The following is a 14,938-nucleotide window of genomic DNA, read 5'->3' as shown; positions in this document are numbered from 1 at the left end:
CGTATCCTAAAACAATTGTCTATAGGACACTAAACCCCAACACATCTTACCTCCTACCTTTTCCCTCTTGTTTATTTATCAAACCGACTCATCCCTCACCATGGAATCGCTAACCAACAACTGTCTTAATCTGTCGCTGGTGGAAGAAGACTCGGCCCCAGTTATAATCCCTGTTAATGAGTCCGCGCCAACATATGATCTTCGCTGGAGCTGTGTGGGCAGACTTGTGTCCGAAAGGTCTATTAATGTCGAAGGTATGAAAGTTACATTCTCTAAACTCTGGAAACCAGCTGGTGGCATGGCTATCGTTGAACTTGAGAATAATCGTTTTTTATTTCAATTTAATCACATATTTGATGTCAATGCGGTCTTGAACGGAGGCCCATGGTCTTTCGATAATAAGCTACTAGTCCTTAGAAGAATCGAGAAACAGGAAGAGTTCTACACAGTCCCCCTCGTTGAGGTTCCATTCTGGATACAGCTTCATGACCTCCCAGGCGGCTTTCGTTCGGAAAAAATTACAGTGGTATGCGGGGCATACATAGGAGCCGTTTTACGAACAGACCCTCGTGACTACTCTAAACCTTTCATTGGCTATCTGCGGGTTCAAGTGCTTTTGGATGTCAGTAAGGTGCTCAAAAGAAGGATGAAATTGGGAACTTCGGTGTCACATTGGGTTTGGATTAACTATAAGTATGAAAGACTGCCTCACTTCTGTTTTTACTGTGGTCTGCTGGGACATGTAGAAAGGGAGTGTTCGATTTATCGAGCCCTTCAAGACCAAAATTGTCACACCCGACCCAAAACGGCATCGGGTATGAATGGAAAACAAGGTAACGAACTTTTAACAGTCTAAAAGCCCAACATATTTTCTAATATATAAAAATTTATTTGGACTACCTAAAGTTTTATTTAATTATTTGGCTTGGACTCGATAATTCTATCGAGCTTCCTACGTATCCCGAACATCTTTTAATATTTAAACCGGGAATCAAAGCCACGTAGTTCTACCTATATTAGGTAGTTCTCTTTAACTTATTTACACACTGATGAAATTAATAGATTTCATTTTATCGCTACTACTATTCATAATATATTTAGCATCCCGATCTACGATTTCGACTCGTCGATTTATAACCCTTTAGAAACTTAATTTAATTTCATTATAACTTAACTTAATTACGAAATAGACCAAAAACGCTTATTCAGACCATCATAAATTTATTTATTATGTATACGCGAATACTTTATCGATTCAACAATACGAAACTTTAAATTTTTAAAAAAATCAGATTATCAAATTAAATCAAATCATAAATAAATATCGATATCTTTATATCAGCATTTTATCAAACCAACCGTAATCAATCAAACGTTTTATCAAACCAATTTGTAATCAATCAAATGTTTTATCGAACCAACTCGTAATCAATCAAATGGTTTAACAAACCAACTCGTAATTAATAAAACGTTTTATCAAACCAAATCCGTAATCAATCAAACTCGTAATTAATCAAACTCGTAATCAATCAAACGTAAAACTTTATATCAAAATCAACTCATAACCGAAAACATAAGACCTTATATCCATCCTAGAGTTTCTCCCCTTATGTATCAATCCATAACCACATTTTTCACATAGTCGAGACTGTCTCTTTAACCTTGCCTAATCCTGTATTGGTCTTACCCCACACTTCGCTGCCAATACCCGACTAGATCTTTACACTGTGTACACATGCCATGTCCCTCACTGAACATGGTCTTCAAATATATAACCACCGGTCCGGATTACTCTAGATGGATATAAAACTCATAAAATCACAATATGCTCAACTATCTTTAAAACAATCAAATTTCCAAATAATCTCATAACTATAAACCATTTGCCTTCAATTATAACTATTTCGTAAACAATTATTCAAAATAGTTACAAACAAAATATCAAAATCTCTTACGATTAAAAGTAAAATTATTAAAAACTCGTATAAAATACCGATTCATAATTTAATCCAACTTCAAAAATATTATAGCTCAAATATTATATCGAGAAAATTTAATATCGTTTAAAAGTAAATATTCCTATCGGACTAATTTCGGTTACCGAAACAAAAATTCTAAACTGAATAATTGATTCGAACTATAAATACTATTACACTCATTAAACCACATTAAACTACTAAGAGTATATTCGTCCTAATTTTATATTTAACTTTATACCGACTCTAATTAGAAAATATCGGTATTAGTCCTTATTTTAATTCGACAAATTAAACTCACTTAATTATTATATAAAACTAAATTTTAAACCAAACACTTTTATGAAACTATTTATGTTTGTCACCATATGAGACTATCTATGTTTGTCGCCAAAATTGTAACGCGTAACACTAAACGTTATCGTTAATTCCGACTTAAGGTTCAGTTAGACTAGTGATACTCATAGGAGTCTATCATTACTAATTTTTATCTTCAAATTCGTTGTAATTGTCCAAATCTATAAATATTCGAATTTTGACTATTTAAATTGACATCGTTAATTCCGACCGATTGTATGTTTAAACTTATGACGCTGCTAAAAGCCTTAATACCGAATCGAACTTTCATTTCGATAAATCTAAAAGACAATTGTCTAAATTTTATATTTTTATTAGTAAAATATAGACTTGATAAATCATTATTTGTAAACCTGTTAAAATTTGACGAAACTATCGAAACTAAACTTACTCAAACTCATGCCTAAAACACTTTATAAATAATTTAGATATAAAACACAGTTACCGAAATATCGTCGTCGGTCACCGTAAATTAATCGGTGTGATCCGTTGACGTCGTGTGATCCGTTGACAGCTGAACGTCGTCATCGATCACTGAAATTAAACGTTTTTCCTCCTCAAACCCCTTAATCCAAACTTGATATATTTCTTTTCCCTCTTCTCTACCCGCCTCCCCTCTACCCCAAGAATTCCATTTTCCTTTTATGTATGCCCATTTTTTTATTATTATTATAAAATTCCCCTCCTTTCTTCCATCATATCTAATCTATATATATTTGGAAAATAAATAAGACATAGGTAGTTTATATACATTTGACAAATGTAATTTATATTAGTTATTATGTTGACATTTGTTTTAAACGTGTCAACTATATATTTAATTACATTAATTTTTTTTAAATACATTAAAATTTTAATCATCATAACATTTTATAATATTATATTATAATCATTGAATTAATATTAACATATAATCTTAATATAATCTTAACTATTAAAAAGGTCCTCCATATTTATAAACTTTTCTAAAATTTACTCAAATCTTTTAATTTACACCTAAAAACATTAAATTGAACCCTATAATATATTTAAATTCATAAATAATTCACACTATCTATTGTAATAAAATAAAATTTTAGACACGGATGTTACAAAAATCATCCTATGATCTACGGCGCGTTTTTGCGAGCTGCTCCTAAACGCACTATACAGAATTCATCCCCGTGGCTGAAGCAAGCGCCAACACTAGTAAATCAGTCAACACAGATGATCCCACATTCGAATATTGAAACAGCCCGCCAACAGGATAAAGAGAATACAGAAACAGTTCATAATTCGGAGAATGAAGTGCTGCAAGCGACAGACCCAAAACGCAAAAGAACTGAGACTACTGATCAGGAGTCACACAAAGACAATATTGATAATGAAATAGAGATATCGGCAGGTTCCACTGAGCGGACCGGCCGGAAGCTATGAGTTGCATAAGCTAGAACTGTCGGGGCGTGGGCAACCTCGAGACAGTCAGAGAGCTTAAAGAGCTCGTTCAGGCCTACAAACCCGTTATTATCTTCCTCATGGAAATAATGGTGGGTTCTAATGCGATTAACAGTCTAAAAATTTCTCTTGGTTTCGAAAATCAGTTTGCAGTTAACAGTGTTCGTGGAGGAGGAGGTCTAGCTTTGCTGTGGCGTCAGAACACATCTGTTAGCCTTCTCAAATACGGTGCGCATTTCATCGATGTTACAGTCAGTTCAGAGAATATGCAACCGTGGCGGCTTACAGGGTTCTATAGTCTCCCGAAAAGAGGTAGACGCGCACTCTCGTGGCAGTCCCTCAAAGATCTTTATAGATTATCGGATATGGCTTGGATAGTGGTGGGTGATTTCAACGATATGCTGTACTCGTTTGAAAAAAAAGGAGGTCAGAGACACCCATCTCAACTATTATCAGGTTTTAATGATGTTTTAGACTTCTGTGAATTGTCTGAAGTTGTTATGAATGGCTACCCGTTCACTTGGTTCCGTAGGAGGGCTGGTGAAGTATGCATAGAGGAGAAGCTTGACCGTGGTGTTGCCAACCAACACTGGCATGACCGTTTCCCGCTTGCCTCTATTCTTAATGTAGCAACAACGCAATCTGATCATTCTGCACTGGTCCTACGGCCTGAGAATTTGGTGCAGACTGTAGTAAATCAGTTCAGATATGAAAATTCTTGGGGATTAGAAACAGATTGTAAACAAGCTATTACTGATGCATGGATCATCAATGATGGAAGAGCTTTCCCTGATCGTCTTCTACAATGTCGAGGAAAACTGGAAGTATGGGGCAGAAAATTTAGAGGAAAGTTCAGAGGTCGTACTCGTCAGCTTCGGAACCGACTTGAGGAGCTTAGGGGGTCAGTTGATACAGATGATTACCGTACAGCGAGCTTAGAACTCGACAAGGTCCGCCTTGAGCAAGAGGTTTACTCGAAACATCGCTCCAAAATCCAATGGCTGCGCGAAGGTGACCACAATTCGCGTTTTTTCCACTCTTCAGTACGGTCAAGAAAAAGGAAGAACAACTTCATGGGTTTAACTGACGAGGCGGGCGTCTTTCACACTTGGCAGGCTGATCTAGCCGACAGTATTCAAAATCACTTTTACACTCTTTTTCAGTCACAGGGATGTTTGGGTCTTGAAATTGTGGATTCTATACAGACAAAAGTCCCTCCTGATATGAAACAGTAACTCTCCCGGCCTTTCTCTAAAGATGAAGTTGAAAAAGCAGTTTTCTCTATGCACCCTGACAAGTCTCCGGGTCCAGACGGGCTCAATTCTGGTTTCTACCAATAGCACTGGCAGGTACTGAGGTCTGATATTCTTCTTTACTGCACAAATTGTTTAAACTCCGGCCTTATCCCTCCCAGTTTAAACCGCACTAACCTGGTATTAATTCCAAAAAAGAATCCGTCGGTCTCTATCTCTGATCTACGCCCTATTGCTTTGTGTAATGTTTTGGTTAAAATTATGACCAAAACCATTGCAAACCGGTTAAAAAGGATTCTAAATCAGTTCATATCTCATGCGTAGAGTGCTTTTATCCCAAAGAGGTCAATTACTGATAACATCCTGCTTGCCTATGAAGTTGGTCATGCTCTTCGTTTGGGAAAGAGTGGTAGCAAAGGTTATGCGGTGTTGAAAGTTGACATGACAAAGGCTTATGATAGAGTGGAATTGAGTTTTTTAGAAGCAGTTATGATCAGGTTCGACTTTCCGGCTCAGTTCATTGGACTTGTAATGAGTTGTGTTTCCTCTGTAGAGTACCAGATATCTAATAGTAATGCTGCCTTCCCCGTATTTAAGCCAACAAGAGGTCTCCGGCAAGGGGATCCAAGCTCCCCCTATCTCTTCATCCTTTGTACTGAGGTTCTGTCTACCCTACTTTATCAAACTAAAGCCTCTGGTAGCATTCACGGTTGTCGTATTAGCCGCGGGGCCCCTATGATCTCCCACTCACTCTTCGCTGATGACAGTTACTTCTTCTTTAGACCCACTCTTGAATAAAGTGAAACCGTCCGAAGTATATTTCACAAATACGAACAAGCTTCCGGGCAGAAGATCAATTTCATGAAATCCAAGATAGCTTTCAGCTTAAAGGTCCTGATTGCTAAAAGAACTGAATTAGCAAGCTTCTTCCATGTTCAACAAGTAGACAGTCAAGATTACTACCTGGGCCTTCCGTCGTCTGTGGGGCGAAATCGCACAGCAGCTTTCAGTTATATTGTTGATAGGCTCCAGTGCAAGGTACGTGGTTGGCACAATAAACGACTTTCACAAAGTGGCAAGGAGGTTCTGATTAAAGCAGTGGCTCAGTCCATTCCATCTTATGTATTCCAGGTATTCCTGCTGCCTAAATCAATTTGCCATAGACTCGAGATCATTCTGAATGCTTACTGGTGGGGCCGTGGAATAAAATGGAAAGCGTGGAAGGCTTTATGTTTGAGGCGAGAATGGGGTGGCATGAATTTTAGACTATTCCATGAATTCAATCTCGCGCTCCTTAGAAAACAGACGTGGAAATTCTTGACTGACCCTCAATCTTTGGTTAGTAGGCTATTTAAAGCCCGGTATTTCCCTCGCACAAACTTCAGATATGCAGTTTTGGGCTACAATCCCAGTGCTATATGGGCAAGCATCTATCAAACTCAATCTTTGATCAGGCGCGAAACTGGTAACCGTATTGGCAATGGAAGGCATACTCGAATCTGGCATGACAAATGGTTAAATACTGTAACAGGGCTGCCGTGTACTGTTCAGTCTGAGGATAACATGGAATGGATGGTTGATAGATTGATTCGCGATGGGCAATGGAATTGTGAGTTACTTGCTGATTCGTTTAATCCAGATGATGTTCGGGCTATTTTACAAGTCCCTATTTCTAATCGGATCCGTGATGATCAGATATGTTGGAGGAGAGACAGGAAAGGTGTTTATAGTGTGAAAACGGCCTACTACGCGTTGACGGATGACCTCCCTGGCCCTCCCGAAGCGGTTCGTAATGCTCATTGGAGCAGGCTATGGCAAGTTCAGTGTCCTCCTAAAGTTAAAAATTTCCTTTGGCGCTCTGCCTGGAACTTTATCCTAACAAAAGTAGCCCTCTACTCACATCGCGTGGATATCGAATTATATTGTCCATTTTGTCGAACTCATGATGAATCCATATCTCATATTCTTCTCAGCTGTCCTGTTACTGAACGGATATGGGCTTCATCGAATTTAGTAAGCTTCAAACAGTTGACAACGCCTGATTACAGCCTGTGGTGGAGTGCTGCATTGAACAATAGCTCACCAGAACAAGCAAGAAAGTGGGCAACTCTTCTTTGGTTTGTGTGGTATTGGCGAAATCAAAAAACCTGGAACGGACGGCTGCTAAGTCCAGATTTGATCACGGGCCGAGCTGCCGAGTTTTTGCGCAGATGGACAGAAGTGCAGGAAATGGGACGCCATGGTGCTGCTGCAACTGATATTCGGCATCCTGAAATCTGGTCCGCCCCTCAAAGCGGTTTAAAAGTAAATTTCGATGCAGCAGTAAACCAGGTGGAAGGCTTTAGTGGTATTGGTGCGGTTATTAGAAGTGTTACTGGTTCTTTTGTGGCTGCTAGGTTTCAACGAATTAGTGGGATTTCAGATCCGTTTATTGCTGAGGCGATATCGTGCAGGGAAGCTCTCAGCTGGATAAAGGAGAGAGGAGAGACTGTGGTATGTGTGGAAGGAGATTCTCAAACCGCCATTCAAGCTCTACAAAACGAAGATGAAGCAAATTTTTCTAGTTTAGGACTTATTCTTTCTGACTGTCGCTTTATTGCGGATTCAATGCCATGCTGTGTTTTCGGCTTTGTGCGGCGATCAGCAAATCAAGTGGCAGATGCCTTTGTCAGACTAGGTTTATCTGCTTCAATTCCGATTGTAACGTCTATTCCTTCCCAATTTGTTAGTCTATTGGGTTCGGACATTCATTAATTTATAATACTCAATCTTTCATTAAAAAAAACTTATATAATGTACATTTAATTTTCTTTGTTCATTGATTTTAGATAAAAACTTTATTTAAATTAGTAATTTAAAATTTATTTTTAAAAAATTTAAAATCACTTTATAAATTAATAATTATTAATTTATCGATTAATTAATAACTCTATAAATTAATAAAATTCGATGACCCATTATTAATTTATAGAGGAATTGAGGTTTTACTAATTCCAAGAATTGAGAGGATGTCGCACGACGCCGTTTGGGCTGTAGAGCTGTAGTAAAATCGTTGAGGGCATTTTGGAGAAAGCAAGTTCTCAGTTTTCTTGTTCAGCGAGTCAGTTGCTCCTGAAAACCAAATCAGACTGAACATTAGGCATTACCAAGCTTCGCAGTTGAACAAAACCGAAGAATCTCTGTTCATAAAGATAAACAAAAGGAAGGATGAGTAGAGGAAGTGGAGGTGGCTATGATCGCCACATCACCATTTTTTCCCCTGAAGGTCGCCTCTTCCAAGTCGGTACGCATCCAAATCTTCTCCTTCTCTTTGTCATCCGTTCATGGCTTTCTTCTTTTTGTTCTCTCCGCTCTTTTATTTAAATTTCAAGTGATTTTATTGCAGAATATGCGTTTAAAGCTGTGAAGGCGGCTTCCATTACCTCCATCGGGGTTCGTGGGAAGGACTCTGTCTGTGTTGTCACACAGAAGAAGGTTCCGGTAAGTTACCTTCTCAATTTTTTTGATGTAGAACTCGAATGTTTTTGCTTAATTTGGATAATTAACGTCTTGAAATTTGAGCAGGACAAACTTTTGGATCAGACTAGTATTACCCATCTTTTCCCTATTACCAAGTTCCTTGGATTACTGGCCACCGGCATGACAGGTCAGCTTCTCTTTCCCTCCTGTGAAACTGCATTTCTGTTTATGATGTCATGCAGTTTTATTTTACTCACTACAGAGTTTAATGCTGTTTAATGAAAGGTTTTAGTTTAGCATGTAATGTACACATTTGTGAAGCATGATTGGATAGGTAATGATAGGAATGCTGGGAAATAATGTGGATACCTCATTTTTTTAGACAATCAAAATAACCTGTTGACTGTGGTTTCTCTAAACATTTCATGCTCTTTATGATGGAAAGCCTGCGTGCTAGAAGTTTTCATATTTCGTATTTCTTTCCTAGGCTGTGACCTGATAATTCACCCTCTCTAGTTACTGTCGAATTGAAATTAAATTCAGGAAAATGTTTAATTTCTAGATAAATACTGCTGAAACCAGCTTGAGCTACTCATGAATGAATCTTCTTTAAAATCTCAACTCTTCTTTGCTTCAAATGTTGCTGCGTTTGCAAAATATTCTGGTTTGTACTGCATCTGCATCCTTGCTTTTGGTTAAACTCTTACGGATTATTAGCATGAAACTTCATCTTCTCTGTCTATTTACAGCTGATGCAAGGACTTTAGTCCAACAAGCTCGTAATGAGGCAGCTGAGTTTCGGTTCAAATATGGTTATGAAATGCCTGTGGATGTATTGGCCAAATGGTATTTTATTATTATTGCATTCTTATGATGATCTATAATGCTGAATTATTAGTTTGTAGTGATTTCTCTCTTTCTGGCTCATTTATCTCAAGTAATAAGCTTTTAGGATTAAAATTGTAATTTGGTGCATGTAGGATTGCAGACAAATCACAGGTTTACACTCAGCATGCTTACATGAGACCCCTTGGAGTAGGTGTGTATATATTCTTTCTCTTTCTCACACTCGCACACTTAAAAGTTTATTGCTTCAAATAGCTGAGCTTTGTCTGGCAGCTATTTTAAATTCATGTATATGTACAGATTTATATATGTTTATATATTACACATACATATCACCATATCCCACTACATATTAATGCTAATTGTCTTGCAGTTTTAGTTTTACTTGTTAACACTTTTTTTTGTGCATCGAAGTTGCTATGGTTTTGGGTATTGATGAAGAGGAAGGGCCTCAACTCTACAAGTGTGATCCTGCTGGTCACTTCTATGGCCACAAGGTAGCTAGCTAGCTTGCTTATTTTCTCACCAAAGTGTTACTTTGTTGTTTCTTTTAAATGTATGTTGTTTCTTATGTACATGGTATTTACTATTTACACAAGACTATGGTTGCTCATGATCACTTAACATATCGTGGATGGATTTGTGGTAGTATCAGATTGGAAAAAAATAAAACAATTATTAATTTTGCTTTTGAATTCAGCACAACCATGGGATTCATTTTGTCTGGGCTTCACAAATTTTAATTTTTCTACAAATTTGTTAATTGCATAACTTGATGCTGATTGTGCTAAGGAAGCTTCAATAATTCCAGATATTATAAATCAAATGCACTTTAAATGTAACTATACAAAACATGGCCCTCGAAGCCATTTTGAGCTTTGAGATTTTGAAGAAACATTCTGAAGTGTTCTTGTTTTACTATGTATAAATATGAAAATGAGTGGGTTTCTTGAATCTTAACCATTCACAGTTTTGCTATGAATATAAATTGATGCTGGTTGTGCTGAGGTGCTTCCTTGTTTAAGTATATTCTAAATCAGGCCGTATGCACTGAATATAACTAAAACCTTGAAGTCATTTAGCAGACTTTCTAAAGTGTAATTGTTGTACTACAAATAAAAGATGAGTATTATAATTTGTAATTTAGGATGCTTTCTTTATATGTAATTCAAAAACTATTGATGTGTGCATTGCTTTTTTATTTTTATAAATTTCCTTTTAAGTGAATTTTCAAGGTAACATTTCACTCAGGGAACTTGATATTAATATATATTCCAGGCTACAAGTGCTGGATTGAAAGAACAAGAGGCTATCAATTTCTTGGAAAAGAAAATGAAAAATAATCCGGCTTTCTCCTATGAGGAAACTGTGCAGGTACTTCTTTCTTCTCCCACCTCTTCAAAAGATTGTGAAGGCAGCTTTAATATCATTCCTAGTAGCTTGGCCTAAAAAAAATGGAAAGGGGGAAAACTTTGAGTATCTATTTTAAAATTTTGCAAATATATCCTTAGAAATTTCTTACCCCAAAGTATGAATTGTATTTTTGTCTTTCCTGTGCCTGCGGAATAGGAAGGTTGGTTGAGCCATTTTAAATGCACCGTCTTTTTCCAGTGTATTATACCTCTGAGGTTTCCCATTTTTTTTACCCAAGGTTGTTGACATTGAAGTTATTTGCTCTTCCCCTTCAGCTAAGTTCTTTAATTTGTTTGTCACGAAGTTGACAGTGGGGTAGACGATGGATGATACAGTATGCAGTGAACTTAATAAAATATTTTGAATTATTCTTTGGAAAAGGAAAACCTATGGGGAGATGCTGTGATTAACATTATAGATCATCTAATTTTGCACATTGCTACTGTCATGCAGACGGCTATTTCTGCTTTGCAATCTGTTCTTCAGGAAGACTTCAAGGCAACTGAGATCGAGGTAATAACTTGCATTTATCATGTTAAATTGTCCAGTGCTGATAAACATTGAAATGATCAAATACGAAGAAGCGCTGGTATCAAACAATTTTCAGATTCTCTTGAAATGATCGATCAAAGTTATATATTATGCTTTGCAGGTAGGAGTTGTAAGAGCGGACAGTCGAAATTTCAGAGTGTTGTCAACTGAGGAGATTGATGAACATTTAACTGCTATAACTGAACGTGACTGATTTTGTGAATTAACGCATTGTAAGGAAAGAAGAAAATTCTACTAGCATATCATGATATCCCTTGGTTTATCTTTGATCACAACAAATTGTAGGGAGGCGAGAGAAATTATTGTGTTCACTTTTCTTGTGTTAAGAAACTATAATGAACTGGATGAATTTAGCGTGGGAAAAACATTTAGTTGCCAACATCATGCAAATTTTATACCTGAGTAGTGCAAATTTCATTAGCTTCATGCCTTTGGTGCCACATTTACAACAGATGCTGTCTTAAAAACATCATTGAGTTGTTTAATCACTCGGTAATTTTTGTAGGTATTTTCACTGTGCCGAAATAGGATTTTTGCTTAGAATAGTGTTCCACTATTCCCCGGGTAATGCTCACTTAATTAGGATAAAGTCATATGAACTTTGTTCAACTTTCAAACTGTAAAGAAGTTGGATGAAGTTTGTTCGGCTTCTTTACTACAATTTTTTGTGAAGCTTTCTAACAGTGAAGTCAGATGAAGTTCCTTTGATTTTCCTTGGATGAAGTTGAATTGACTTTCTAGTTTAATTTATTTTTATTAAAATAAAAATATACAAGGTTTATCCAAACTTATAAAAGATTCATCTGATTTCAAGGAAAAATCATTGTTATTTTATTTGGGTGGTGGATATAAACAAGCAAAACACTATATGAATATTAAAAAACTATATGAATATTATTTTTTTTAGATGAAGTTTATCAGACTTTCATGTTAGGAAGTGTAACCCAAGCTTGGGTTACACAAGTCATAAAGAAATAGAATGAATTCCGTCCGACTTATTTACAGTTTTGAAGTTGGACGAATTTCATCTAACTTCACTGTAATCCAGAATAATTTCTAACTTGACCGTTTGAAAGAAATAAAATAATAAATGTTTAAAAGGCGCAAATAATGTTTAAAAGGGGCTGAAATCAGAGAATTTATAGATCTCCATTCAGTGGCGGAACCAGGACCCCGGATGATCTGGGGCTCAAACATATCAGTAAAAAAAAAAATTTAAAACGTCAAAAAAAAATCGAAATTAACTGTTAAAATGTTATCATTTTTTTTAGAAACTAGCATTAAACTAATAGAAAATTAAACATGTTTACTTTTTTTTTAATGGTAAAGACATAATAAAAATAAGTATTAAATATGTCTACTTTTTTTTAATGGTAAAGACATATTAAAAATGAATTCAAAAGTGTTATCAAAATAAAAATAAAGAGTCTATTTAAATTAATTAATAATGGAAACATGTTTTTATAATTATTGAAAAATAAAATAAAAATAAATAAAAACTTTTAAAAAAAAAGAATGAGGTTGAAAGGAGTCGAACATAGAACCTCTCAAATAGAAGTAAGCATCCTTGACCATCTCATCTACCTTTAAACATTGAAATAGTACTATACAGAGTCTATATCATTATCTCCAAAATATTACCAGACACCATTACTAAATTTTTTTTTTCTCAATTCTCCGGCCGCCTGCCGGGGCTCGAGCCCCCCTAACCCCCCCTGGTTCCGCCCCTGTCTCCATTTATAAATATAGTCTTTTCTCAAATAGTGATGAGTTAACTAGAGCAATATTTTGAATATAATAACGTTAAAACACAAAAATAAATCTTGTGAAAAAATGAGAGAAATTGAAAGAAATATTATTACACTATCTTGGAGTTGAACATTGTTTAAGTAGATTTCAAAGAGAGTTTTCCTACAAAGTTGGTGTTTAAACTTCCGAGGAAGAGATGATCCTTATATTCCAAAGCTGAAGTGACGAAAGTAATGACTTTTCCATCTGGATCATCAAATTTCCTCGTAATCCTCCCATCATCTCCCACATTTATAATCGACGCTCTCTTAAAAACAGCATTAAGTTGTTTAATCAATTTCGGAAAAGAAGCGAATATGTGCTTCAATATCTTTGAGTAATGCACAAATTCCGTTCCTTCTTCTATAATCGCTGGCAAAACGATCTAGAATGTTCCATCCGGGGCCAGCTTTATATTATCAGGTCCACCTGGAAGCTTCTCTATTAGAATCTCTGTTTTTCCTGTCTTCTCTTCCTTTAACCAATATTTTTGGCACCTGAATCTGATTCACATGCATCCAAGAAATATGGATTCAAGTTTCGAAAACCTAAAATCAAGCAATAAAATGAAGGGATAATATCCAAATTTAGGGTTTTAGGGAAGGACACATAATTCTCAAGTAAGAAATAGTAAACTTTTGTTCTAAATGTTTAGAATATAGAGATAAAACAAGCATGACATCTAAGTATGTTTATAGATCTTTTGGCTCGTCCCATCCATCCAATCATGCCTTTCATGGATTAACTTGGGGTTTAATGTATATTTGCACCTTTAAGTTTGACACATTTTGTGTATTGGCACATTGACCTTTTAAACTAATCTATCACACACTTGTAGTATATATAATTGCTTTAAAAACTTATCCCATACCTATAGTTGGCTCATTCAAACCTCATGTATACAAAATCATTAATCTATCATCTTTAATATAAAACGAACTCACGCGGCTTTTCTTCTTTCTGCACATGCGTTAAAAGAAATTACTTACTTCCAAGTTTCACAGAAAACTAGATAATCCTCTTCCATAGAGAGAGCAACACCATTTGTAAAACCTAAATTTTCTAGCAGAACTGAAGTCTGGTTGAATGATGGATCATACTTGAGCAACTGGCCATGAGGTTTAGCCTCAAGAACGTCTAGATACCAATCATTGGGTCCAAATTTGGTGCTTGCTACACTGAAATACAGACTACCATCTGATGCTTCTATCACATCATCTGCATACCTATTTCAATTTTCAAAAAAAATTAGAATTTGGCTGCTGGAAACCATGGCAAAAAAGAACATTTACCTTATTCTTGATCCATTAATTTCAGATGCAAGAACAGTTACTCCATCATCAGTAACCTTAAGCAAACCCTGTTGAAATAATGAAACTGTATTAACAAAAATCAGAGAAATAAACAAGAGATTAACTACATTTACTTACAATTTCAGCATCACAAACAATAACACCACCATGTTTGGAGGTAGTGATACCAAGTAAAACATCACTTTCTATTTTCTTCCAATTCTCCCAAGTTTCATTTTCATACATTCTTTTGATCCAACCATCTCTGCTCACTGCATACAGTAAACCATCATTGTCCACATAAGTATCCTCGGGGCCTTTTAAATGTCCTTCTCCGAGTTTAATCACTTCCTGTAACTTATTATTTTTGGGGAGAAAATTAGAGGGTGGAGGGATTTGAAGGAAGTCAGGAGATATGGGTGAGAAGTAGAATATTTGTAGGAATATAGCAACCAAACAAGCAAGGACTAAGGTTAAACAAGTTGAGAAAAGCTTCATGGTTCAGAATCAAAATAAATATGAATTTTGCAGGCTACACTCTAATCTTTATATATTATTTGGGAGAGTA

At 36.0% G+C, this 14,938-nt stretch overlaps 2 protein-coding genes across 2 annotated transcripts; one reads left to right on the top strand and one right to left on the bottom strand.

The window, feature by feature from the left end:
- The first annotated feature begins 8,120 nt into the window (after positions 1 to 8,120).
- On the top strand, positions 8,121 to 11,716 carry LOC136204166 (proteasome subunit alpha type-6-like). The gene is made up of 9 exons (XM_065995363.1): positions 8,121 to 8,303; positions 8,406 to 8,500; positions 8,585 to 8,666; positions 9,229 to 9,325; positions 9,460 to 9,518; positions 9,740 to 9,822; positions 10,604 to 10,699; positions 11,192 to 11,251; positions 11,391 to 11,716. The coding sequence occupies exons 1-9, from the start codon at positions 8,228 to 8,230 to the stop codon at positions 11,481 to 11,483; spliced, it is 741 nt and encodes a 246-aa protein (XP_065851435.1). The 5' UTR covers positions 8,121 to 8,227; the 3' UTR covers positions 11,484 to 11,716.
- Positions 11,717 to 13,133: 1,417 nt separating this feature from the next.
- LOC136203540 (protein STRICTOSIDINE SYNTHASE-LIKE 4-like) lies at positions 13,134 to 14,938 on the bottom strand. The gene is made up of 4 exons (XM_065994717.1): positions 14,509 to 14,938; positions 14,371 to 14,438; positions 14,068 to 14,304; positions 13,134 to 13,581 (listed from the first exon to the last, which is right to left on the bottom strand). The coding sequence occupies exons 1-4, from the start codon at positions 14,866 to 14,868 to the stop codon at positions 13,464 to 13,466; spliced, it is 783 nt and encodes a 260-aa protein (XP_065850789.1). The 5' UTR covers positions 14,869 to 14,938; the 3' UTR covers positions 13,134 to 13,463.

The sequence above is a fragment of the Euphorbia lathyris genome, chromosome 8 (genome assembly GCF_963576675.1).
Source record: "Euphorbia lathyris chromosome 8, ddEupLath1.1, whole genome shotgun sequence".
Lineage (NCBI taxonomy): Eukaryota > Viridiplantae > Streptophyta > Magnoliopsida > Malpighiales > Euphorbiaceae > Euphorbia > Euphorbia lathyris.
Note: the sequence above shows the minus strand (reverse complement) of the source record. Positions and strands in the feature narration are given on the sequence as shown.

What these genes read in the sequence shown, in the direction of transcription:
- LOC136203540 (XM_065994717.1), bottom strand. Translation starts at nt 14,868, where the DNA reads ATGAAGCTTTTCTCAACTTGTTTAACCTTAGTCCTTGCTTGTTTGGTT. An exon ending in ATTAATGGATCAAGAATAAG is followed by an intron (nt 14,305 to 14,370) that starts GTAAATGTTCTT and finishes AAATTGAAATAG; the next exon opens with GTATGCAGATGATGTGATAG. An exon ending in GTTTTCTGTGAAACTTGGAA is followed by an intron (nt 13,582 to 14,067) that starts GTAAGTAATTTC and finishes CATGTGAATCAG; the next exon opens with ATTCAGGTGCCAAAAATATT.
- LOC136204166 (XM_065995363.1), top strand. Translation starts at nt 8,228, where the DNA reads ATGAGTAGAGGAAGTGGAGGTGGCTATGATCGCCACATCACCATTTTT. An exon ending in AGGTCGCCTCTTCCAAGTCG is followed by an intron (nt 8,304 to 8,405) that starts GTACGCATCCAA and finishes ATTTTATTGCAG; the next exon opens with AATATGCGTTTAAAGCTGTG. An exon ending in TCACACAGAAGAAGGTTCCG is followed by an intron (nt 8,501 to 8,584) that starts GTAAGTTACCTT and finishes AAATTTGAGCAG; the next exon opens with GACAAACTTTTGGATCAGAC.